Here is a 27,457-nt window from a genome sequence, read left to right as displayed (position 1 = left end):
GAAAGTAAGACTTCTCTTCTGCAAACTGAGTTTAGCTGGCACACCAGTATGTAGTTAATAAGTTGTATGCAGTCAAAAAAACGTCATGGTCTTTTATTTTCTACCTGCCACTGTATAATTACAGCTGCGTGACAAAGGAGACACTGTTCAGAATACGCTGGTCTAGGTCCTGCACCATGTGAATTTTTCACAGCACTGGTTCTAGAAAACAACTACGCTAACAACGAAGATGTTCCTAGTCATTCTAAATAATTTCATGATAAAAAAATTCTCAGGTAAATACCAACCCTTGCATTTGATACTAGACCAACAGTGATTCCTTGTAGAAAACAATATGGTATTTCTCCATCTGTCAGTAAGGAGTTGTTTCCAAACTGTAAACTGGATACCCAGAGCTTTCGAGATGACAGCTCATATACAGAGAGCATAGAAGATCATGCCACTGACACTACTTTCCACATCTTGATCACCTTGCTGTCTTTTAAGAGCAAATTGACACTTAGTAGTTGTCGCTGGGTTATCACTGTATGTCTGAAAGATAGGTAACGTCCACAAAAATCACAAGCGAAACAGAAACATGGTCAGAAGCGTGGAAATTCTCAACACAGAAGACAGGTGGGTGATCAGTTTCTGGTATCGGTTTCTCTGCAAATGATGTGATGTAAAAATGAAGGGTTTTCTTGATTCTAACTGATTAAGCTAACCAAGCACTGAAGACGATGACTAGCTTGGATTTTTATTATTTTTTTTTGGATGTCAAGAAAAGAGAACAGTTCTTTTATTCGTCTTTTTGATTCATTCCTTTCAAATGCATATCCAAGAGATAGCGTATGTTTTAGCTCCCAAAAGTTATGCTCCAGATTTATTATTATTTTTTAAGATCAAAACTGTATACAGCAGAAGCCAGGAATAATGAAGTTGACTAATTAGTTTAACCGATTCTAGAAGATAGGAATCTCGAGTCTTCTGTGCTGAAGTCAAGCTGCCATACATCACAAAATACGTTTGTGCCTTTAGAGCACAAACACACAACCAAATGATAAAGAAGTCTTGACCAAGCATAAAAATTCTTCCCCCTCAAGATGTTAATTTCCAATGATGGCACCTCCACAAGGCCTTCAGCCTGAAATTTTAAGCTATTTAATGTCTCAAATTGCTAAAGGGAAACAGAAAAGCCAACAGAAATAGAACACCTTTTTTGCCAAAGCCATTTTTTTTTCAGATGTTCTACAGAACAACAGAAGAGCAAGTCCAATTTTCCCTGTAATGATACAGGTCTCCCATTTTGCAACCTCTCCCATTTGGACAGAACCATACTGAAAAGTCAGATGGATTACTTTGCAACCTCAGAGTCAGAAACAGGAATTTCAGCATCCACATTTTTTAAGCTGTGATCAACAAATACTGAGCTCAGACACACACATTCTTCCTGCGTCATGAAGGACCCATTCTTTATCATCAGTGAAGTTTACATTGCAAAGCAACGAACATTTTCATGCCTGTTTCTAGAAGAAATGGATCTCAAAAAGCAGGTTTTGATAATAATCAAGTGCAGAATCTATTTATTTATTTTTAAAACAAGGCAAAGTAAGTTTTTTTGACAACTATTTTTCACTACTTCAAAAATTCAAAAGCTCTGAAATACACTTCAGCTTTGGGAAGAAACAGTTTGAAATACTTTTCAATCTGAACATACAATGTATACCTTTCAACGAGGTTTTGAAAGGTGATTTTGATTGAGAGGCTTTTTAAAATTACATAAAGTGAAAAACACTCCCCCAGCCAGGAAAGTAACTTTGTACTGGGGAATCCACCCTTTACATTTCACCCTTTATATGGCACATTTGATTACCAGAGGAGCTGTGTTTCAAAAAAAAGCCCTACTGGCTCTATTTTAAGGATTTATTCTAGAAGATGACAAATTACAGTTTTTATCACGTAGCACTGGATTAGCAAAACCGGTTTCTGCAGTCACATTAATCAGGAGTCACCAGAAGTGTTTCCCAATGCTATTGTACGTGAATTCCTATTCTCAGTAAGTGGTGCACTTCTGCCCAGTAGCTATTTTTGCAGTCAGTTACATGACTTAGACATCCAGTTAATGTCAGCTAAGAAACTCCCACCTTTCATTGCAAAAACTACAAAGACTAAAAAAAGACTAAAAATGAATTGCTTGCTTACTTTCAAGCATTTTCTTGAAATGCTTGAAACATTACACAGTTCTATTAAATAACCTTTATTTTATTCTTATCAAAGGGCTGTCATTTCAGCGGCACATGAACCAAGGACAAGTTACAATACAAACATTAATGCAGATGATTAACCGTGAACAGGAGTATTTCGAGTTTAAACAGGCTCAGATTACAAAAGCATTTAGTAACTTGGTTTGGCTTACTCAGATATTAAAACATAGTTAATGTAGGCGATACTACCCTGTAAGATTTCAAGTATCTTCTGACTCACTGCGAAACAATTTAGGCTTTAACTTAAGATATTATCCAAAGAATCCTAGCAGCAAATCGGAATTAACGCAACGTGAAGTTGTGCTGAAAGACAGGTCTAACCTCTTGTTAGTGACTGAGTGTGTCACAAGAATATGAAAAGATGACCTGAAAAAAAAGAGTCTGTAAAGAAACAAAGACTGCAGTAGACAGAAGTGGAAGGGTGTTTAAAGTAGAAGGCACCTCTAGCCCCTTTTTCTCTTATTTAAACAGCAATCAATAATCTCTCCCAGTGCAGTTTGTGCTAACTACTGTTTCCTTTTCCTATTTCTGCAGACTGCAAATTTTTCCAGGCTTATTTGTACAATACAAAAATTCAAATACAGATTTTTTTTTGATTTAATATGGTGTTAACTAAGAATGTACGTGCCTTTTTTTTTTTTTTTTTTTAACTATTATCCACAAAGAGAAGCGCGCCATCTTTAACATTAGGTACTTTGAGTAACTAGTTCAAGAAGTGTTGATTTTTCTTCTGTTTTATAATTACAAATCATTTGGGGATTTTGAATTTCTCCTGCATTTGGGATCGCTTTAAGAATATTAATAAAACATATATATATATATATATATATATATATACACACTTGTCTTAATTAACCGTTGATAATTTTCCCTGCATCTTGAATACCAGAAAGTTACACATCTGGAGAAGAGAAATTATTCAGCAAGTTCAAAAGTTAACAGTTACCAGTTTACCAAGGTGAGACCATCTCATGTAAGCTTGATATTTCGGTATTTTTGAAACAAAGAAATAAAAAGATGATTCAAGTTTTCTATGAAGATGCATAATCTTTTTCACACTGTTTGCAGGTACCAAATGGAGAAGAGGGGCATTCTCAGCCATGCCATACAGGTCAACTTAAGACTTAACTGGGATGGGACAAATGACATGCTAGATGCGAATAACTCTTTTTGGCCACGTTTTATAAGATGAAATCTCAAATTAGTGTGACCTAGCAAATAGCAAACTGCATACATGAATAAAATCTGGCGTCTATTTCTGGCTCTGTAGTAACCAGATTTGCTACATCATTTTCAACATGTTACTTCATGTATATGCACTGCTATTTTCCCATCCTATTGTCCTGTAGCCATTACAACAAAGTGAGAATGCTAGATGTCTTTTAAACAAACACAAGACAGATTAAGAGAAGGCCACATCTACACACAAACAGAAGTCACGGATGATTTAAATCTCATCTTGTTTAATAGCATCTTCCGGAAGCATTCTAACCAAAACAATCAGCAATATCAATGGTTTCCAAACATTTTTGATCATTTGCCTCTTCTCCTGAGTTACAGACTCAAAATTCCTCATTACCAAAAACAAGCCCCCTCCCCCCCCCCAAAAAAAAAAATGCACCCCATAAAAATAACCAGCATAGCTATTCTACCTATGAAACACTTAAATCAATACTTAACGTATAGAAAGAAGTAGACTACAGTGTGTTGTTTTGTCCTGACATAGATGAACAGGAAAGCTCAGTTAATACAAAAAGAAAATCCATTTGTATACGGCAAGTGATTATCTTTTCCCAACAAATGGGGTAAGGTTTGGCAGGACCTCAACTTGTCAAATGTCTTTTTCATTTCCGTTCGATTTCACGTATGTAAGGAAAGGAACTTTTGAAATAAACTGAGCACCAATTAAAATGTCATCATTTAACACCAGCCAGACATTGGGAGTGGAAGATAATGAAGGGAAAAGGCTCGCCAAAGTTTTTGAAAGCCACAGCAAATATCAGCAGACAAATTTAACTGCTACTATTCAGTATCTCTGAATTCTGTAAAAGTGGTAAGAATGAGGTTCAGCAACTGCTGAGCAGCAGCAGAAAAAAAAGCATCCCTGCCTTTCACCATCACCACGTACCTGGAAGAGAAAGAGATGGACAGCTCCGAGATGCAGAAAGCAACCCATTTGATGGCAATCGGGTGGCTGTGATGGAAAGAAGGCGACAAACACTGCCATCTTTCTTTCTGTACCTCAGAAGTTATGAGAATTGGGTGAAGAAGGGGCTGTAGACAGAGTATGTACACACATAAGTACTATTCATCCTCTTTTACAGCCGCTGAAGTTAGAAAAGGCTTCAGATTGCTTAAGCATCCATCAACCATGCCAAAAAGCAGTGTTCTTCAGTATTTTACTTCAGAAATCAAGAGTATAAAGCTATCAGAAATATTCTGGTATTTCATTCTACATGCAGACTTCCCGAGATGCAATCCAGAGTAATGTTTAGCTGAGGAATAGACTACTCTATCTGATACTGTCAGGGTATTACCTCATAAGGGACCTGGAACTTGGAAAAAAGTCACGCCTGTCACGGATCAGAGCAAATGCCCTTGCCATATTGCACCAGAAAGAACCACCCTGCTTACCCTCACGATTTGGCAAAAAGCTAGCTCTAGCCTGACTGCTGTGAGTACGACCCCGAACACCTTCGAGGTGGTTAGGACAGAATTTTTCCCAGTGGTGCAGAATTCTCTTCCCAGCAGCATGGAGGGAAGTGTGGAAGAGAAGGGTCCTAAGCGGACTGGTACTGAGAGAGCCGATCAGTGCATTCGTAACAATGTGCACAGGTACCTATGAGCATCCAATGCACACAAGGATGCTGAAAGAGCTGGAGACAAATGTGGAACACCAAAAACAGACACTTCAGGTAAGTGCTGAGTTTCTGTAGGTTTCTACAAACCTCAGACTTCATTATCAGAGTGCTGTACAATACTTCGCTTTAGCATGCGACTGCTTCATGTCAGTACAATGCTGTCCAAGTTTTGTGCTGCTCCCTGACACTTGTCACTCAAGATGAATGAATATTTCTTTGAGAAGGCAGCCAAAGTTTTCAAAGTCGGTTAATCTTAATAAACTTGATGCACTGGTTTTCTGAGTTGAAGACTCGAGAAGAATTGATCAAACAGAAGAATTCTGGAGTTTGTAGTAGACTGCAAACAACTTATTTGGAAACAACAAGAATTAGCAACTCTTTCAAAACTAATACTGAAGATACAAGAAGGTATCATATTGTTAAGTGATTTTCTTCATTACTACTTTGGAAAATTCTACTAAAGTTTTGAACGTTATAAAATTTGAACACTAAGATCATCACAGATCCTACCTTACAGGCCAATTTTATTCAAAAACTGCATACATATAGACAGAAATCAAAAGGTAACAAAAAAAATTCTCAATGTAAATCCTGACAAAGTTCAAGGATAAAATCTCTCTCTTCTTCCACATTTTTTCCCATTAAAATGCTAAAACACCTGAGAAATTTCAAATTCAGCTCACATCTTGAACACTTACTGGGAATGTAACAATTTCATCACTTTGGGATGATTAGGTCTCTAGATACTTCTAAACGGCTTCAGTGAATACGCCAATAGTCTGCATAAAATTACTTTATTGGTCTCTTTTTTTCATAGCCTACTTATCAATCCTTATCTGCCTGAAAACAGTTTGTTACGGGCGCTGAAGCTGAATTTCTTGGAATAATCCTTGATGCACTACAACAACAACAAAAACACTGTTAATAATAGATGCATTTGCCGTATTTCTGGAGATTTTATCAAAAGTATTCCAGTATCTCTCTATTACAAATGAAAGAAGAACTTCGTTAGAACATCTCAATAAAAAATTTAGAAAGGAAACAGTTGTTTCTTAATCAAAGATTTCAACAAAGCAAAGGAATTAGAACACAAAATGCAACAATCTTACGTAATTCCACTTTTTAGTTTCCCCACTATACAGCAAACACTAGATATATAAGCAATCAACCAAAACCAATTAGCAGGATAGAGCAATGTTTTCGTTAGCATTGTCTTTCCACCACAAATATCGAATTCTTTTCCTTGTCTAGATGTGAAAAATATCGCAGTCTTTGAATTGTCAGAATACATACAGTAAGTGTTAAAGAAATCTTTTTACATTTCCATCTGTCCACATTGGAAATCAGTAGTACTCATATACAGTAAGACTAACACTTTATACGGAAGCAACTTACATGTTTCCTAATAAAATCCCCAGTATTCTACAAGTAGTATGAAATGTCTGGATATAATCCAAACACTGTAAATATTACTAATATATATAAGTGTGTGTGTATGTGTGTGAGAGAAGGTGCACGTACGACTGATTTCTCCAGATCTCTCAACATAAGAGAAACTGTATTATAAAGAAAATTTTATCAATGCAAACTTTCCAAAACAAAACTTCGTACAACCTGGTCTGTTTCTACATACGCATTTTCCTGTCCAGGAAGTCACAGACAGCACTATGCTGATGCTTTTGAAATGAAGCACCTAGAATAATTGCTTTTACTAAAAATGAAAACAACAAAATGGTTAAAAGCTTTTTATTACTATTAGATTTTAATTTCAAACTGCTGCAATGCTCGAAGCAGAGCAGCTTCTGGGAGGGCAGGGGGAGAAGGGGACCTTTTGTTGCTGTAGCCACTGGGGGAGGAGAGGCTTTCTTTGTTGTTTGAACTCTTTTGCCCAACCATAGGCTATGCAGCAGTCGCTAATCTGCATTGAGAAGGGGGATTCTGATCTTCCACTGCGTTTTGTCAGCAATACAATGATCATATATGGAAAAGCATGACACTCCAATTAAGTTGTGTCTCTGCCTGTAAGAGAACACCCGAAGGTGGACTGACAAGGGAACTCATCTGACAAAGAGAAAGCTATGCTAAGCCACTCCTCCAGTGCTTGAAAAAAAATGGGCATTGAAACTTTAGATCACAGATACTGCTATGGACAACATACTTTGGCAACAGTATTTATCTGGCCAATAGACAAACAACTCTTTCACTTTTTCCCTGTTATAAAGGTGCTTTCACTATGCAATAGACCAGAAATACAGCCATGCCCTGGGACACAATTCATCGAGGGCAAGTCTTAGGAGAATTATCAATAAATTGTAAATCTAGTACCAGATAGTAAGTTTTTGCAGGAGCTTTCATATTCCTCAGTTCTAGCTGAGGAACATGAAAACAACAACTCGATTTGTGCTAACCAATGAACAAACAAACCAAACCCTGAAGCCACTAAACACACAACATCATTTTTGTTTCATCGTGCCAGCACTATATAGCAACCAGGGCTGTACTCCACAAAACCTTTTCTAGAATGTTTACCCAAGAGTTGACCCGGCATTAGCAATCATGTATTCAAACACACACTCAGCTTCAAAATACAAACCAGAAGGTTTTCTGATGTCATCGAATATAATTACTACAATAGCTCCTAACTATTTTTTTAAAGACTAGTGCATCTTCTACTCTTAGAGTACACAAGTAAAATCAGAAATTCATCAATAATTACTCCTAAGACATACCGAGATGTACCATTAAAAAGAAAAAAAAAAAAAAGCAAAAGTTGATTATTTGTGATTTCTGCTCTCAAAAGTGTGACTGGAACAAATGAGAGCAACAAACTTATACAAGATGAGTAATACGCAATCTTCATCAGGACATTCATAAATTCTACTACCAGACTTCTCAATTTATATGAAGAGATTCAAAAACCAGTAAGAAATGCACTTAAGAAATGCACCAGTAAGAAATAGCCAGGCTAGAAGACAGTCTGAAGAGGAGCTGAGCTAAGGGCCTAACGTCGAGGTGAGCACACAAGGAAGGAGAGCAGCTCTACAGAAGGTCAAGAAATATATCATAACAACACCCACCAAGCATTTCACAGCTGATCACCTTAAGACTAAAACCTGAAACAGAGGTAGATGGCCATAATCCCTAAGTACTACACAAAATGTTTTTACCAAGTTATACACCCCTAACAGAGAAAGAAAAGAAGTCACCTATGCGTCAGCAACCCAGGTGAGTACTGAAAGAAAGACGACGATGATGTGTGTGGACTTCATGTCAAAGCTGGTTCTCTTGTGAGACTGAAGGATCAAACTAGACAGCCATGAAAGGCAGAGCAATTAGATGATCGAGGGCAACTAACCACATGGAAAAACCTACCCTCCCACTGCAAAAAGTTGCTATGAACATACAAAACTTGCTCATTATGCAGAAGTTCACAAGGAATGATATGGTTCATGAAGACAGTGTTACTGCTAGACCTGAACTATTTTTCATCAATAGAGTTTTATCTCAGTTGCCTCCCATCTTCATCTTGGATTACCAAATTTCTGGATAGGTAGTCCCGAAAAAGCAGTCCTTTATCCACAATTAAAGATTAGGGGGAAAAAAACGTGCAGTGTTTAAACTCTGACAACATGATTTATGAGCTAAGTCACGTATATAACCGGAGAAGCCACCTAACACTTAGTTTGGTTTATCTTGATTGAAAGAATATTTCAATCTTAATTTTATCTTTACAACTACGGGGCTAAGACAATAAAAGAGCCAGCTCTGATATACAGCTTGGCTACAGAAAACACACTACCAACAACTTGGAAAAGATTTGAACACTTGATTTACAGAGTCCACTGAACTGAATGAAAACACCAAAAATTTGTGTTGGTCTTGTAAATTTCAGCTTCAGTTACCATATTCTTAACTGTTTGGCAAATAATAAAAGTAGCATCTTGATGCAAATTGGGAAAGGTTACATTTCCTTCCTTGAAATAAAGGAACATGGAAGGAGATGAGAAAATGAACATATGGAGGGAAAAGAGAGCAAAGAAAAAACAAAAATTTGGAAAAAGCACTGGCCTTTGAGTACCTTCCTTTTTAATGAACTTGCACTTCATTCAGCAAGAGAAATGCATCGTGCTCTATTCTTACACAAACCTCAAGAAATTTGCAGTGAAACGCATGTTCAACATTATTTAATCATTTCAAGTCTTGTACAAAACTATACAGCAGAAACTCCATGCCAGTTGGTTATACTGCAATACTTAACTCTATGAGCTACACATAATGCAACATGTGTTGCCCACTTGTCTTCGTCTTAATTACTGAAGCAATTAACGTTATTGGAATATATTATTTAACACTTATTGCAATCATTCACTATGTTGATACTCAGTTATAAAACTATCCTCCTAAAATGCTACAGCATTTAGCTACTGGCAACTATTTTAAGTTAAAAATCATTCTGCAAGAAGAAAAGATGGTCAAAACCAATGCAACAATCTTAACAGCAGAAATTAAGAGGTTCAGATCTTTTCCACAAACTAAAACCCCATACATCTTTACTCACTGAAATGAGCAATGCTCAAAACATATTTTATATGTAAACATTTTTTCTAGCCCCAAATCTCCCAAACCCCCAAATTATCTAAGCAATGCTTTACTCAAGTGTACTTCAGAAGAGGCTTGCATTAGCTTGAAGTTCTACATTTTGAAAGAGAGAACAAGTACCCCATGACCTATCTGGAACATCTGCTAAGTTTGACTTCACTTAAGTTTATTATAACATTGAGCTTATTAATTCATACTGAGATTTTCAACTTCATCTTCAACAGAAACATTGGCCAAAACCTGAAGTTATTCTTTAGTGGAATGCTCTGAATTTTGGATAGTCATAATCTATTTCCCTTCATTTATAACAAAGCGGCTTTTCAAGCAAAGATCAATCCAGAATGCTTTCTCATGATCTACAACCTTATCACAAACACCAGCTCATGTCAAATTTTAACACCTTCCATTTAAGTTCTAGTTCTCCTTATGCCACTTGGATGGATATTTCGTATGGAAAAAGGTGAAATTTTGTCAATTATAAAACAAGTTTGTCCACAAACATCATTAAACTGTGTTCCATTTATTTTGTTTTAACCCTTCTGAAAGGGGGAGAGTTTTGTCAGAAAAAGCACACTTACACAAAGTAAATCCCTGGCATTTCCAGAGGGGTAGGCTTTCTTCAATTGGAAAATAACGCTTGTCAATGGCATTTTACTCAGGCAACAGATTCACACATCAGGAGGAAATTCTTGAAGCCAGTATGTCTGAATCGTATGGACCTAATTAGCTACTAAGTCAAGAAATAACTTACATAAGAAATACTAAAAGCATAGCACAAAACTTCTTCCTAAAAGAAAAGTATTTCCATGTTATTATGTTTGTTGTCTGTAAGATTGTAGTCGAGATCTTAGTCCAAACTTATTATCACCCTCTAGATAGCAGCAATTATATTTCATTTGTAAAGACAGACTATTCACTTTTACTCAGTTAAAGCAGAACTGATCTCCAAGCAGTCCTTTTAATGCAAATGAGAAGACCTCTGTCCATGATTTCTTTTCTTCAGACATTTTAATGCAGAAGCCAACAATCTCAGTAAGCTGCAATTAGAAATTGCTAACCTATAACTAATGCTTCAGTGTTTTAACCTCCTCTTTAACTGTGCCTGTTCAGTGATAATCAGAATATATTCTACTCGCTAAACAGTGAGGGCATCAACCTTTTAAATTTCCAGGACACCTTTCCAGACTGTCTAAATATTACCTTAAACATTTGTAGCAAAGACAATTTATTTTCCATATTATGGGTTTGGTATACTTAAAAAGATAGCACTGTAGATCTCATTGTCAGATCTGTTCATCGACTTCTTGGTACCCACACACTTTGCAGAGTTCCACTAAAATCTACTGGAAGTTGTGGCATCCGAAGCATGGAGAAAGCACAAGCATCTTTCCCATTTATATGATGATTACCTAGTTTCAGACTTGCACTTCCACTACCAGTCTCGCCCCCACTGCAATAGGCAGTCATTGGTAATCCCAATCTTAAAACACGAGTTCTTTCAAAGTCACAGAGGCAGATTTTTAAAAGCGAATGGGTGAGCAACCATGCAGATAGGAATCTGCAGGGGTTTTAAAACTTAAAAGATCCCAAATTCTTATTGCTTTAATGGGATTTGAACAACCAGCTTGCATTAACTATTCTGAAAAGACTACAAACTCAGGGCATATACCAGGCATCCCCATGATAATTATTTGCAACACTCTGTGAACCAGAATCAGATCTGAATCCAAAGAATAAACACAAAAACTGTATCAGCCTTAATGTATCCTGTTATCTGCTGCACTGTGTAAACACCTTCCTTAAATAGATTACTTATTTGTATTTAAAGCCTGTGAAAAGAATTTAAAATGTACTGACTAGACCAAATACATATACAGTACCAGTAGATGGGGGAAGTCGGTATCAAAAACAAAACAAAGAAACAAACACCAAATAACACCCAAGAAACACCCCCGCACTGAGGAGCTAGAGAGTTATTCCTAGTACCTTGCTGCTGTGCCTACACAAGTTGTTCTCTGGCAACAACAACAACAAAACAGATAACATAAAAAAAAAAAAAAATCACTGAATTTCTTCATTTATGGCTTTGTGGCTTGTTTTAAGCTAGGGCCATTTAAAAATTAAATACACTATTACGAGTTATTCTCAATACAAAGCCTGTTACTTCTCTGAGTTTTATTAGACTTTTCTATATTTGTTAATACAGAGGTATATTAGATCAGTTCAGAAAAGCTTTCTCCATCAGAAAATGAAACAACAACAAATCAATGCTTCTGACAACAACCCCTGAGCCCTCAGGCAGTTATGACAAAAACCCCAGCCATTCTAAAAAGCGTCCTTCTCAAAAAAAAAAAACGAAAACAACACATGCTACTCTCATTCCTAATCCACAAACCATGTTCAGAAAAAATTAGTGCTTCTCTTTTTCTCTTATGCAGTTATCAAAGCACACATTAAAGATGAAACTGTATGTTGTCATTAAGATCAACAACAGTTAAAATGCCCAGTTGATGTATGGCATCTTAAACCAACAAATCTTAAATGCTTTCAGAAGATTTACATTTATTGTATTTGAGAGTGATAAATGCACTGGTCTCCAATGCTTTTGCTTTCCTCACTCTCACCCAAAGCCTCCATACACACTTTATATAATCAATCACTATAATTCCAATAAGCAACGTCATTGAAGAAAAAAATTGCATTTATGCATATTTTTTTTTGATCTACGAGCTTCTGAACATTATATGCTTGTTATCAAGTCATTAGTTCAAAGTTTTTCCCATTTGGAAACTTTGGTTACTATAATCACTGAAGACTTAAATCAAGATCAAAGCCTCAATTTACTTGCTATTGCAAAAGGTCTGAAGATTTCTTACTGTGTTTCCATTCTTGGCCAAAAAAAGGGAAAAAAGCAAGCCAAATATTAGAAGAATCCAAAAACTTGGTAATAATGCAGAGAAAGGCAAGGGGAAAGTGGAACAGGAAGGGGAAACAGATTTAAAGAAAATGATTTACATACTGTTTCATTTCCAATTTTCCAACAAAAACATGATTCAGCCCACACTTCCCAAAAACCTGCTGTATCTTTTTTAGACTTGCTGAAGTGAGTAGCTGTCTCATCATTTAAAGTGGAGACAATAAAGCTTGCTTTAATGAAGTTCAAATTACTCGGCATTACACAGCCCTTTAGCAAGGATCTGTACCTAGCACCACTCTGGACAACACTAGGGTTTAACGACTATTAGCTGCTAAAACTTCAAAAACAAAACTTTGACTTTATTCATTTACAAGCCCCTCAAGCCATAGAGCTGCTCTCAACTAATTTCTGTATTAAAAAGTCTTCAGAAGGAACAGAATGCAAACTATTCACAGATTTCTCAGAGCAGCAACAAGTGTTAAAATAGGTAAAAGCCTAACAACATTAAAATTATCTTGCTCTCAAGCCTGAGCCCACACGTGACTTCAGTGAAAGCATTAGTAGATAAAGATAGGAAACCCTCGCTCCCAAGAAGACTCACATTTCTTCCTCCCATTTCTTCTCTCACAGAGAGAAAAATACCTAATTTTGACCACTGAACAGAAGCTCCCCTGCTCCCTGTCTTGCTAAGGAAAAGTAGCACTGAATGACTTAACTATTCATATCACATAACAAGCTAGGAGAAAATTAGTAATACAACTCAACTCTACGCCCTACCCAAGGCTCTTGTTTCCCACTATCTCACCGGCAGCATGCTCTAAGAAACAACTCATGCCTAACTCTGAAGAGAGGCAAATAGAGAAGTGGATACCTAATCCCTGAGGGCCGGTCCACACAATGAAATATTAACAGGAATTCAGACTGATTCATTTCATGAAGTATTTCCCTGAAAAACAATCACACATTTAAACTAGGTTCAGAACCCTACTCTGGACATCCAAAACCAAGTCACGTTTTACACTTTTCATTGAAGCAGCACGGACCCAATGGACTGGGAGCATTTTACATTAGATTTCACTTCTCTTTTTGGAATAAAAGCTACTTTAAACCCTACTGTTAAGGAAGAGATTAGCTCCTCTGGAAATGCCTACCGTCTGTACGCAGGAAACTCAAAGGAGAAGTCACTTAAGGCAGACTGTTTACACTGAAGGGATGCCTGGTGAATGACTGTGAGGCAGCAGGTCTCGATATTCAGAACATGATATATACAATCAGGAGCTCCTGGGTGACAGCTCGCAGCGCTGGCACGTGCTCGCTGCCGCCTCAATGCAGCCTGCCAACAGCCGTGCCTGAACAGTTTAAAACGACACAACCGGAGCCGGACCAGGTACACCCAAGCAAAAGCCACATCCAAGCCACTGTGTCTTCACAGAAGCTACACCTGCTGCAGCCTCCACGGTAAGTACGGTGTGCCTTATTTCCAAGCCGAGCCAGAAACAGCGCAGAAAACAAGAGGGCTGGCATCTCTCAAGCAGTCTGGTAAAAGGGCTTTTATTTGAGCCGATAAATAGCATGCAAGTCAATCACACCGTCATCTGGGTTGAAAATACTGCCAAACTTGCATCAGCTCAGTGTAATGGTGAGACAAGCGTGAGCTTTTGGACTCGTAATTATCTGGAGGGAAAACATACTTTACTCCAAAACTGTTACCCACTGTCACTTTACTGTAGACACCTGCAGTCTTATCAGAAGTCGTTAGACGCAGTGCTCTAAAAAGCTCAGATGTTCAGAGATATCCCTGCACTTAATTTTTACTATCAGTAGTTCAACTGAAATAAATGTCATCGCTGACAGCAGTAAGTATGTTCCTGCACAGGTTCACAGGCTTAAACCACAGAAGTGTGGAGCTAGCGCAACCAAAATCGATGTTTCTTTGCATAGTACATACAATGAGGCCGAGAGCTTTTGTGCAAAATCTAGTTCAGTATGACAAACACGCAAGGCTGACCTAGAACACGGTAACATTTGTTAAGCCAGCTATTACAAAAGGATATAAGTACAACTTCTCACAAACACAAAGAAGAAAAGAGGTCGGAGTTGGAAGGCACGGGGAGTGGACAAATGCATGACCCAGACAACAAGCCGGCTGCAGACAGCCAGCTGCCAACCTGCAGCTCCACAACAACCGTGGAGGCTCCTTTGTGCTACTATCAGCCCAATTTTTGGAACAAGCAACTGCCAGCTAACAGCAGTATCGGTAAAACCTGAGCAGCACGACCAGTGCTACGGTGAGCAGCGCAAGGGGCAAGAACCCCCAAACCACCCTCTGCCAGCGTTCTGGAAGCGGCGTGCAACAAGCGCCGCAAACATCCAGGGCGCTCATTTTCAAGCTATTGTGACTGGAAAAAAACAACAACAAAAAAAAACAACAACGTGGAGTCGCACCCAAGACTTTTCCGCGGCTGGCCCAGCAGCCTGGGCGCAGGAGTAGGCTGCGAGGCCAAGCCTCCACGGTTCACCGGAGACTTGTGTTAATAAACAACCCGGATCAGGGCCAGGCCAGGAGCAAGTGTGAATTTCCTCCTCCTCCTCCTCCTGCCGTGGGCACACGCGTGACGGGCCCCCACGCCAGAGGGGGGCTGCGCTGCCGTGGGCACGGCCTGTTATTTTTAATATATTTTCTTTAAAAAGTAAGCTCAGCCTGCCCGAACCCCTGGAAACGCCCATTTCGCCGGGAAGAAACGACCCGCTGTGTTTTTCCGGTACGGCCACACGTGAACCGGGGACCTGCTGCCGGTGCCGGGGGCTCCCGCAAGCCCCCCCCCGGGGCTGGGCAGGGCCGGGCAGGGCAGGTCGCCTGGCCGGGGCTGGCTGCTCGCACAAAGCCGCGGCAGCACCGAGCACAAAGGCCCCGGCTGCCCTGCCCGTGCCGGGGGGCTGCGGGCACGCACACACACGGGGACCCCCCGGAGGTGCCCGCGGGCGGCTGGGGGCTCGCCGTTCCCCGCCCCCCCCCGGCCCCCCGCGGGCTGGGGCAGGGGCCGCGGTGCCCCCCCGGGAGGCGGCGGCGGGCGCGGCCAGGCCCGGGCGCGGTGCTGCACCTCCGGGCGGGCCGAGCCGAGCCGTGCCCCGGTGGCGGTGCCGGGGCCACCCGGGGGTGCCGCCGGTGGGTCGCTCACCTCGGTGGGGGCGCTGATCTCGAACAGGTCCAGCCGGTTCGCGTTCCAGTGGTTGATGATGTCGGCGAGTTTGCGCCGCTCCTCCTCCCGGCTGCCGCCGCCGCCCGACATCCTCGCCGAGCCCGGCGCTGCCGCCGCCGGGGAGCCGAGCCGAGCCGAGCCGAGCCGAGCCGGGGCCGCGGCCGGGCCCTCTCCGCCGAGCCCCGGGCGAGGGGCGGGCGGGGGGGGGGTCCCCCGGTGGCGGCCGGGGAGGGAGGGGCCGGCTCTGCCCTCGGTGGTGGCGGCCGCCACGGAAACGCCCCGGGTCGCGGCTGCCGATAGCGATCGGCCCCGGCGGACGGCGGGGAAGGAGAGAAAGAAAAAGGGGGAAGGGCGGGGGGCGGGGAGGGGGAGGAGGAGGAGGAGGAAGAAGGAGGAGGAGGAGGAGGAGGAGGAGGAGGAAGGATGCCCCGACTCGGCGGCGGCCGCCGCGGTGTCTCCCGGCTCGGCAGCGCCCGTCCCCTGCCGCCTGCCCCGAGCCGCGCCGCCGCCTCTCCCCGCCCCGGTATCGCCCCGCCGTCCCCTCCCGTCCCCTCCCCGCGCACACCGTCCCGTGCGCGCCCCCGCCCGGCGGCCCGCGCGCCCTCCTCCCCGCCCGCCCGCCCGCCCGCCGTGCGCGCGCGCTCCCGCCGGCCGCCACCTCGCGGCGGCGCGCACGGGGTCGGTGCCCCTTCCGCGGCCGGTCCGTGAGGGGCGGCGGGGGGCGGCCCTCGGCGCCGGGCGGGCCCCGGGCGCGCCCCGGGCGCTCGGCTGGTGTCTGTCACGGGCTGGCTGCTGGCTTCAGGGTGTGGGATCCAGCGTTTGGGTCTGGCTTTGTTTGTCACCTGCCAGGCTCGGCAGCCAGCCCTGGCATCGCGGCTGGGTTTGCACCGGGCGTCCTCTGAACGCGGGGCTTGGATACCTGAGCGTGCACCTCTTTGGGGGGGGGGGGGGGGGGTGTTGGTTCAGGTGGTTAAATGAAAGGGGGAAGTCCTGCTTCTTTTTAGTACGCCTGGCAAAGCGTTCCGAGTTGCTCTTTGCCGAGGGGGTTCAGATTAGTGGGTTTTGCTGATGGAGTTTTGATTGGCTGGGTTGTTTGAAGAAGGAGATTCCTCAGAGGCCTTGTCTACATTAAGCAATTAAATTATTGTTTTTATCCGGCAGTATAGCTCCCGTATAAGTACCAGCAGTTCTGGTTTTACAGGTGAAGGTCAGTTATACTTCTGCCCTACATCTGTAACTGTGCCGTGTGGGAGCTTTGCAGCCCCAAGGACGCCAGGGATCCTATTTCTCAGGTCCCGAACTCTGGGAGATGTTCAAAGGCCTCCTGAGAGCCCTGAGAGAATTGGGGGGACGAGGGAGGGCACTTCTAGTAATATCAGACTCCTAAAAATATCTTTTACTCCTTTTAAAAGGAAAGTGTAGGGAGAACCAAAAAAAAAAAAAAAATTATATAAAATTATCCTGGATGCTTTTTTCCCATATCCAGGTAGATCGTGCCACCAGATAACGTAGGTTGTTCTGGCAGTGCCTACAAAGATCAAGAACCGGCATGGATCTGCAATTCAATAGTCCACAACCCAGGCAGATAGCTGCATGCTCTGCTGGCGGACAACATTTGGAGAGCAGTCTGTTGATTTGGATGCTTGGCTGTGTCTGGATATTGGTAAAACTGGATTGTTCAAGACATAGGGTGAGAAACAGTGGCTGCATTACTTCAAGATCAGGAAGGACACTTCTAGGTACTGGTTGTGCATAGATCACCATTTTGCTGTTGCTGGCTACACAGATAAAAGTGTTTCTCCTGGGGAAAAGAGGTGGTTGCACTGGGAAAACTGGCTACCCAAAGTAGTTAAATTAGCATTGCTGGCATGCCTGGGTTCTCAAACGCTGAGGAGCACCAGGAATAAACTTATCACTGTGCTGTACCCACGTGGTGTTATAATCAGCTGTGAATTAATTTATTTCTTTTTTAACTGCAGCTAGTCAGCATTTCTGTATACTGTATTTCTCTATACTGTAGCTAGACTCCAGTCTGGATACAAGCAAGTCCTTCAAACTGAGCAGAGCTGGAGCAGGCTAATAACGTTTGGATGTCATTTCCCAGAAATCCCAAATCACTACAAAGTATTTCAGTAGTGGCAGGAGCACTGGAAATGCTCCTTATGATCAAATAGCAGCAGCAACCACTCTGCTAATAAACTGTGCCCTGAGCTGGACAGTGCTGAAACAGTATTAAAAGAAGCGAGGCCCACTTGTCCTGCAGAACAAGTCACTGCCATCAACAGCCTAACTGCAGCAGCTTTAGTACAACATCAAGGTTTAAGAAAAATTATAATATACACACAAAATTAGCTGTCTGAATGAACCAGCAGGACAGTATGTATATGGAGATTGTACTGTTTGAGATAAAGCGTAAGCTCTGGTCTCCTTGGAAAAACTAGTGTGCAGAGAGCTAAAGCATGAAATTACAGTGCGCCAGCTATTTTACAGTGGAAAATGTGTGCTGCTTCACTTTCAATCCCTATTCTTTTCATAGGGTTACTGCAATGGGAAGTAGAACAGCTGCTGTAAAGCCTAGCAAGTGACATGATTCCTGTGAACAGTTGTAAAAAAATCTCAGAGCTATTTATGAATGGAAAGCATTATGCAAATAAAATACATTATAAACAGGTTGTGTGTTTGAGCTCATCAAGGCATCTTCCATTTAAGGTATTGCATAAAGTTACTTGAAACCATTAAATGAAATTTGTCTTCTCCATTCTTTCTGAGATCTGTATCATTCACCTAGTGAGAAGACAAAATTAGAATCTTATTTGAGGACTTCCCAGTCCAGCCCAGCATTCCTGTAGGTAGTCCCACTGAAGCCAGCGGCGGAGTTAGATTTAAGGCCATGAATAATCACATATTTGATAAGAAATAATAGTGTGAGAGAAGCACAAGAACAGAGAACAAAAACTGCTTTATTTGCAAGTGATAATGGAAAAATGATTTTTACTTCTTTCCTTACTGAACAGTGTAAATTTTCTTTCTTTACTTTTTTTTTTCTTTTCTAAGGTGCTTAAGATACCTAAGCTACCATCAGCCATTTTTGTGATTACTTGTTCTCAGTCCTCCGAGAATAAATAATATGCATTTTACAGAACAAATAACATAAATGCCCTTTGCCATAGAGCTTGCAAGATAATTTTGTCACAGATGAGAGCCACAACTGCAAAAGAGGTCCATAAAGAAGAAACACGGATATATGGGGAGGCCCTTGCAATCCTTTCCATTTCGTGGGACATCAGGAAGTGCAGTGCCTATGTGGTTACCTGCCGCAAGGGGATCTTGTCTGCACAGCTTCGCTCGTTAATCATATTGGTGTGCATCTGTCCCAGGAGAAGCCGGTGGTTGTAAGTCACAAGAATGTAGAGGGTCCCTGTATTTCGGCTCCTTGGCCAGCGCAGTCCATGCCACGGATGGCCAAGGTTCTCTTGCGCAGGGAAGGTTTGCGTGAAGGTAGGGCTGTGCTCTGCTGGTCTCCTGGCCGCCCGCCAGCTGCCCATATGGTTGCCAGAATGCAGCATTAATTTTCTGAGGCAGCATACGTCCGAAATACAGTGCCACGCTGTATAAATCAGCGCACTGTTGGAAGTTATAAATTCATAGATAAGACTGAAATTGTTAAAGTAACCCTTCCCGTGGCTTCCTGAGTGTGCACACGTTTCTAGAGCAGAAGCATTGGAGTTGTAATTTTGCATAACACAATGCAAAAGCTTACAGTTGAGCTGCATTAACATTGCAAACCTGGGTCATCAAGCTGCAGTCCTTACATAGACAACACACCCACTGAGGTAAATAAATTAGCCTGAATAAGGATTGCAGCCTGGGACGGTATAAACACACATGAGTCAGGGAAGGAAAAAAATTTTTGTTGCGCCATTATCTCACCTGCATGAATTGCACACACTGTATACATCAAAGTATCAATTTAATAGCCTAATTGGTAAACAAACATACTACAAAAAGCCTACGTGGGCAAATTCATGCTGCATGAAAAATCTTTATGTTTAGATCCCACTTTTCTTACTGTATGAATGTAAGAGTTTAACAACCTTGACCTCTTTAAAAAATAAGTAAGGGGGAGGATAGTAGAAGGGAAAGCAGGGCAAGTGTGGCAAGTTACATAATTATTTTTTGGAAATCTTCAGTTTTTCAGTTCAATTAGCCTCGCTCTATTTTTAGGGGGCAGGAGGCAGAAAACTGTATAAATGGCAGCTAATCAAATATCTTTATAAATTTATCCTTTGTTTGATATGTGGATGAATTACAAAAACTGTCAAAAGAATTCCCGTAAGGTAGATGCTTTTTTTTAACAAAAAAGATCTTTCCAGATAATGTAAACATTTCTTAGCTTAAGACCCCTCAAGTTATATTTGTACTGATAAACTAAAAGGCGTAAGGGACTTTTACTAGTCCTAGACCAACAGGCCTAGCCTGGATACTTCCATGTTTTTAAATGGTTTTAGCTCTAAAAACCTGGTGGCTGCATGCAGATTGCCCGCTGGAGTGGTCCCTGGCACGTGCTGTCTCCTAGTCTGTGCCCAGGAGTTCATAGCCAGACCATGCTGACAACGTAAGGTAGATACGGCCAGGCACAAAGGAGTGGGTCCAGATGCTGACAACATTTGATTTAGCAGTGGGGAGAGAGCCTGGAAGCTGTTCAGCTCAGCTGACTTCCAAGGCAGGGACGTGTACCCAGACGGCATGCTCAGCCATACCTGTGTGTGGAGGGTCAGAGCATGGACGGCCTCGGTGCAATCTGTATGAAAGCGTGCTCTTTGGTCTATGTGCAACAAGATGGACAAGAGTTTGACTGGCTTGGAGCATGTGAGTATTCACATCGACTTCAGCAAGATGTATGTCTGTCTTCAGATGAACCAGTCCTGGAAATCAGAAGCACATGTGAGTCTGTCTCACAGGAAGAAAATCAGGTCTCATTGAGATGTCTGCAGTCAGTGTCAGTCTAATGCTGGAATCCTCCTGGTATGTTCAGATTGATGCTGAATGCTTTTCTGGAAAATGCTTTTTACCTAGGGAGTGTATGTAGAGGCATTTAGGAGAAATTTAATGGCTGGTATACACATAAGATTAGCAGCTGGTCTTGCCTGCCCTTATCCCAAATAATTTAAAATGCAATCAGTTAAAGTTCGGAGAAGCTGTAGATACAACAAAAGCTGTGTGCTAGGTTATTTTATTTTATTTTTGTTTATCACAGACCTCTATTTTGCATTATTTTCCTCCAAACTGCTGTGTCCTGAAAGACGACCAGAAATTGCCTGACCCTGAGAAGAGAAAGAAAGAAAGAAAGAGAGTCTATGTAAAGTTGCCAAGTGGACGGTGTAAATAAACCATCATCTCCTATCCAGAAACTGAGCTCCTCTCCCTGTGCTATACAGCATTATTTGTATAAATGGTAAGGATACTTGGGTAGAAGTTACACATCTGTTTTAAACTGAGGTAGCTCTCCAATCGCTGGTCCAAACTAGGCTATTAGTTACAACAATGTATAATCATTTCAAGGCTCTTTGAGCAAGATGTAGTGGGTGTTGGGTCTTGTAATTAACCCACCGCCATTGGCCATGCATTCTCTCCACCCTGTAATTACTTGACTAAAAAAACACCACTATTCAAAGCATACATTGTATAGAACATTAAAAGAACATTCATTTTAATCTGTTTTTACACTTACACAATGATTATAACTCATTCATACATTTCACAAGCAGAAGTCATTTGGCTGAATCTGAGCATTTTTTATTAGAAAAATTTGATTTGGAAATAACCTGGATCAGCATGCACAGACCCATTGGCTTTTTGCATTTATTGCACTTTTTTAGAAATAATCCAAAATTACTGAAGGGATTTTCACTTTAAATTATCTTACCAATAACCTAAGAATGTAGTGGCTATTGAATTATTTGCCCCAACAAAATGCTGTTCTTTTAAATCATAGAATATGGGTAAGTCCTGGATGCAGAGAGCTTAAAAAAAGCTCAAAAGAAAACACTTCAGGAAGCTTGTAAGTGAAAACAAGGGGTAAGCCTGTGCAAAGAAAATGCCTGCTCAGCAAAAAACAAATAAACAAACAAAAAACAATCCTTCCCTCAGCAAATTTTCTTTAGTAATGCTTTCTCCTTCTCTGAGGTCTTTGGCCAGAATAAGCATGGAATAGAAACAGGCTTGTGTGTAAGAGTAAAAAGTAATAGAAAGCATTGGGAATGTTGTGTGTAGAAACCTGCAGTGAGATTTCTTTTATCTAACCTGAATTGTTTAAAAATTATTCAGTGAAGGTGAGCATAGACTCCCTCTATAGGTAGTGGAGAGAAGCAGATGTTTCCGGGAAGGAATTCAGATGTCTACCCTGTGACAGGGTTAATCAGCTCATAATTTAGTTCCATACCTGAACTTTTACACAGCTGCAGAGAAGTGAGGTGAATCCTTGAGAATATGCTTCTGTCCCTCAGCTTCTTTAAATCTTCAATTTTTTCTTTGTGCTTCACTTCGAAGCCCACCTTTGCTTTAGCCAATGATGCCATTTTGTATCAGGCATGCTATATCCATCTCATTTATACAAAGACAGAGAATCCCTCCATCTACATTAAACTTCATCAAGCTCAATGAAGCACCTATTTTTCACTTTCCAGATATCACAGCTCAGTCCTGCGCAACTGGGTGAGGAAAGGAATAGTGGAGTGTGGGGGGAAGCACATTAGAAAGCTTATTTGCATTGCAGAACATGACATAGAGATACATGGGCTACATCTAAAAGCACGTCCTTTTTAGCTGGCTGAACTCATCCATGTGAAATTCTCTGCTGCCTCACATCCTAGACAGCTCGCATGGGTATCTGCACTCAACACCGCATCTGCCAGCACAAAGAATACTTGGTAATTATGCTTTGAAATAACCAAGCCCTGACTCTTCTCTGTGAGGCCAACCTTTAATATAAGGCTGTGCATTTGTTCCTCAAACACCCTCACCTTTCATCCCATGCCACTCCTTGGCTGTGGGAAGAGACCCAGCCAGTATCACACAGGTGCTTCCTTCAGATCCTTCTGAACTCACTAGTCATGGAGCTTGTGAACTACTACCCTATGGTAAGGTACTTTGTGTTCTTTGACCTCTGCTTGTTACTTTAACCACAAGCCTCACATTTTTACCTTGTTCTCCGTGTCTTTCCCCTTTCTGTCTGGTCTTTATAGTCCTTTCCTCCTTACTGTGTTTCAATATGCACAGTGATTTTTGTGTTGCTTTGAGGCAGGGATCATCTCCTCGTTGCACACATGCGCAGCATATAGCACCACACAAAGCACTAGGGCCATCACCACATGATAAATATTAAAGCTTGCTAGAAAGCAAGTGTGACTACCAGGCGCTGGTACAATAATCATCAGCATTTTGTATGTTTAGCTGGACCATTTTGTCCCAGGAGTGCAATTTAGTACAACAACAGCGAATGGAAAAATCGGACCATCTCCTGGCAGTACAGGAAGGCTGACACAATGGCAGCTACAGCTTGCTGTTAATGAACCTACAATGTACAACACAGAACCTCACAGATAATTTAAGAAATGTGTAAGGGCGTCCGTCCTTGCTCTCACCCAGCAAGGCATTGGGGGATCTATTTAAGCAAATCTCAAACACGTGTACTCTACCTTATATGCACCTTCAGGGTCAACACCTCTTATACAAACCTTCCCATATGCAGTTCTTCTAAATGCAAAATCTCTGCTTACAGACTGTTGTGCTCACGTTGTAAAGAGCACTTAGCAGTTACCAACCAACCAAAACAAAACAAAACAAACAAACAAACAAACAAAAACCATAAGCAGTTTGGAAGTAGATTTGACATTAACAAAGTACTGTTTCCAAGGCATATATATATTCATGGAAGGTTATCCAGATCCAGCACTGCAGGTCAATCAAATGAGAAGTTAAGAATTAGCAGATCATTAAGACAAAGATTATGGAGAAGGACAGCTCTCCAGGCAGAGGATCCTCTGAATCACAGTACTTCTACATTTCAGAACAGGAGGATCATCACTTTCCCTCTTTCTGCCTAAAGTTAGAAACATATGCACAGAAATAGGCACCTAGATTAATGACCTGTTTTCCAAAATGCTGTAAATTCCCAGCCATCAAAGGCACCTTTAAATCTTCACTCACAAATTTAGACCGCGAGGCACGAAAAACGTGTCGTCTCCCAGCAGCGTCTGCCCAAATACGGGAATTCAACAGGAAGGCTCTGTGAAAAAACTTCACCCTGTCCAAAATGGCTGTGGTGGGTGGATGTAAACTGCATCCTGTGACACGTTCCTGGAGTCTGTGGGTGCTGCTCCGATGCTGGCATTTGGTACGTGCAGTGAGGCTGTAGGTCACAGCATCACAGAGTGGTTTGGGTTGGAAGGGACCTTAAAGATCATCCATTTCCAAACCCCTGCCCTGAGCAGGGACCCCTCACACTGGGTCAGGTTGCCCAAAGCCCCATCCAGCCTGGCCTTGAACACCTCCAGGGATGGGGCATCCACAGCTTCTCTGGGCCTCCCTGGCTCCTCAGCCCTGCCTCCAATGCGTGGTGGAGTCCAACCACGCTGGGCCTACCTGCCTGGCATTTGTTGCCTTGTATTTATGACTGCTCTGGGTGAGCAAGCCTTATGAAGCAGAGTCAAGAAGTCAGGCTGGTGGGCCTCCAGTTACACCACCAACAGTGCTGTAAGGACAGGATGGTCTTCCCATGGCAGAGGCACCTCTGCTCAAGGAGGGTGCTTTGAAATGCCCAGCCTGCTCCGGGTTTCCTGGCAGTTACTGACCCTAATCTGACCACCAGTTACCATCACAAGGCAATACAGCCTTATGATATTACAGCTCCTTCCCACTGCTGCTTTTGATCAACATCAGGTGAAGGAAACATCACCTGCTGAAGAGATGGAACAAAAAACACTGCACCAGGCATGAGTGGTGACACAAAAGCCCTGGAGCAGAGGGAGCAATGGAAAGACTCCTCGATACACCCATGGGTTGTGAGGCAGAAGGAACAGCAGATCTCTTCTGGTTGTTTAATACAAACCATAGGATTTAATTCAGCTGTTCTTTGGATTAATTCAGTGACTTGCATTTGGTGAAATCCCATCTTTCAAAAAGACTTGAACTGGAGGTGGCAAGAGACCGGGGATAAAGGGCCTCGAGGGGGTTATCCCGATGGTTCATCTTCTTTGCCACTAAAAGGTGTGTCGTGTTGAATGTGTCCAAGTTCACCTTCCAGGCACTAGCCCTTGTCACGCATTCTCTGTTTCGTTCAATAACCCTTTGGTATTTCATATTTTCTCCCTTTTAACACGCTACCTTACCTGCTCTTTTATAAAGATACCACTTTATCTTCTTCTTTTTAACTGGCTAAACAGATAATCCTCTCTTGCAGTGTAACGTGCTCTTTCTAGCTCAGAAATAAGTACTGAGGCTCTTCACTGCACTTGCAGGCATGTCTCTTGATTCTCCTGAAAGGGGATAGTAGTACCCAGCAAAACACCCATTTGTTTTTCTGGCTGTGGGATCAGGAGCACTCCCCAAGCCCTTGGGGGCACAAAGGTGAGCTCTGCACATCTCCTCCCAGGTGCCTCCCGAATTGCTTGGCTGAATTGCACTGTTTCAACTCAGAGTACAGAGCATTACCAAATCAATAAAAAAGTGTGTATTAAGGAAACATTCCTTTGTGTGCACAGTAGTAGTCCTTCTAGCCATGCATCTTATTAACAAATGTAAAATAGTTTAAGGAGGAACTATTTAAATTCTGTCTGCAGTACTACAGCTAATTTAGCTCTTTAAAACAAGGTTTTCTGACATCTGGAAGTGCAACAGAGCTTCTACACACTTACAAGTCTCCCTATAGAAATAAATGTCTACTCAGTATTACTATTTTTTTCCATGTCATGCCTTTAGGCCAAAAATTATGTGCTAAGATACATTAGGGATGGTCTAAACTCAGTCCTAATAATCTGATGGATTGCTTATAGAGAAAATGCTAAAGCATCCTTAAGGAAAGCAATGGTGGTGTTTTTCAGTGGACCAGAGATCGCTTGCAATGACTGCTAAGACTGTACATAGATGTGATAACAAAGCAGAGGGAAAGAAAAAAAAAAAAGTGTTCTTTTTAATATAATTGTTTTCCTTAAGTAACATCTTAAAGAGACTGCAGCTGCCCAGCCTGGCTGTGGTATCTGTTCAACAGCCTGTTGGATTAGTTGTACAGGAGATTTAAAAGGGTTCCAGGTTTTGCACCAGTGCTAGAAAAATAAAATTATACCAGACCCAAACTGAATTAAGCAGTTAAGAGTCCAGGCTAACATGTTAAAATGACCTTCTTGCTGCTGATTTAATGTTTTCCAAGCAAAGCCATGGTCCTTAGTCTCTGATGTAAATGGATTTGGTATTGACTGTGGCAAGAACAAAATTGAGGTTCATCTGTGGTTCAAGACTTTTTGCAAAGGGATTTGGCATAGTTACTGCAGTGATGAAACAAAAGCAGCATTGAATGTGCAATAGGTACACAGAGAAGGAACAAGAGTAGAATAAAAAAGAAAGTTGTCAATTTCAGAAGGAAGTCCCCCTTCCATTTTTCCTCTTTCATTTTCCTCCCTCTTTACCCTTTCCCTTCCCTTCCCTCTTCCCTTCCCTTCCCTTCCCTTCCCTTCCCTTCCCTTCCCTTCCCTTCCCTTCCCTTCCCTTCCCTTCCCTTCCCTTCCCTTCCCTTCCCTTCCCTTCCCTTCCCTTCCCTTCCCTTCCCTTCCCTTCCCTTCCCTTCCCTTCCTTTCCCTTCCCTTCCCTTCCCTTCCTTTCCCTTCCCTTCCCTTCCTTTTTTCTCATTCTAGAAGGCATTTAAATATTTAACTTCCTTTTAGTAGGAAAGTAACTCAGCTCATGCTAAGTTACGCATATGCTTAAATATCTTTCCTGTTTATGTAAAGTCAGGCTGTAATTTGGATCTTCAAGGATTTCTTCAGATGATAAGGAGAAGCTAAGGCTGCCTTTAGCACAGAGGAGCTGTGGCTTCTCCGTTGGAAGAAAGAGAGACCCAGGGTCCTGGCACACTTGTTCTGAATCAAACCAGGAAACACATACATGAGAATGAGAAAGAGGAGAAAATAGCCATTTGTGCTAGAGACTTGCATCATGCTGTGGTGCATCCTCGATCACTTGGCCTTTTCATGGGTGTGCTCCAATCCACCCTGCTTTGGCTTCCGCCTTGTTCCTGTGCTTAAGTACCTAATGAGGCAGTTTTCCTAAAACAAATGTCTGCACTGCTCCTTAGACAAGATAGAAGGAAATTTGTCTACCTCAGAGGGAGATCCTGTCTGACGAAATTTGAATATCCAAGTTGGGCAGACAAGTTCCCTTGTGGGAATGCTCCTCTTCTCCAACATGCCAAACCGGTGAGTTCGCCTTCTTTTTTGAAACTGCCATACCTCAAAGAGTGGGCTATAAGCCTGCCACATGGGAAGGTTCAGTATTCACTGACTGCCGAGCCTCTCCAGAGCTGGGTAAGAAGTCAGATCATGATTTCAGTCTGGCTTTCTCTTTGGCAGAGCTCTTCAAAATCAT

At 42.0% G+C, this 27,457-nt stretch overlaps 1 protein-coding gene across 10 annotated transcripts in view; it reads right to left on the bottom strand.

The window, feature by feature from the left end:
- The window catches only part of AFDN (afadin, adherens junction formation factor), a 129,349-nt gene extending 113,380 nt beyond the window's left edge, over nucleotides 1-15,969 (bottom strand). For all 10 annotated transcript variants that reach the window (XM_050709788.1, XM_050709789.1, XM_035538642.2 and 7 more), the window contains exon 1: nucleotides 15,800-15,969. In XM_050709788.1, coding sequence (XP_050565745.1) covers nucleotides 15,800-15,910 — 111 coding nt within the window. In that variant the 5' untranslated portion in view covers nucleotides 15,911-15,969. The remainder of the gene's footprint in view (nucleotides 1-15,799) is intronic.
- Between the last annotated feature and the right edge of the window lie 11,488 nt (nucleotides 15,970-27,457).

Source organism: Cygnus atratus, chromosome 3 (assembly GCF_013377495.2).
Source record: "Cygnus atratus isolate AKBS03 ecotype Queensland, Australia chromosome 3, CAtr_DNAZoo_HiC_assembly, whole genome shotgun sequence".
Lineage (NCBI taxonomy): Eukaryota > Metazoa > Chordata > Aves > Anseriformes > Anatidae > Cygnus > Cygnus atratus.
The sequence above is the reverse complement of the archived record's forward strand: the minus strand, read 5'-3'. Positions and strand labels throughout refer to the sequence as shown.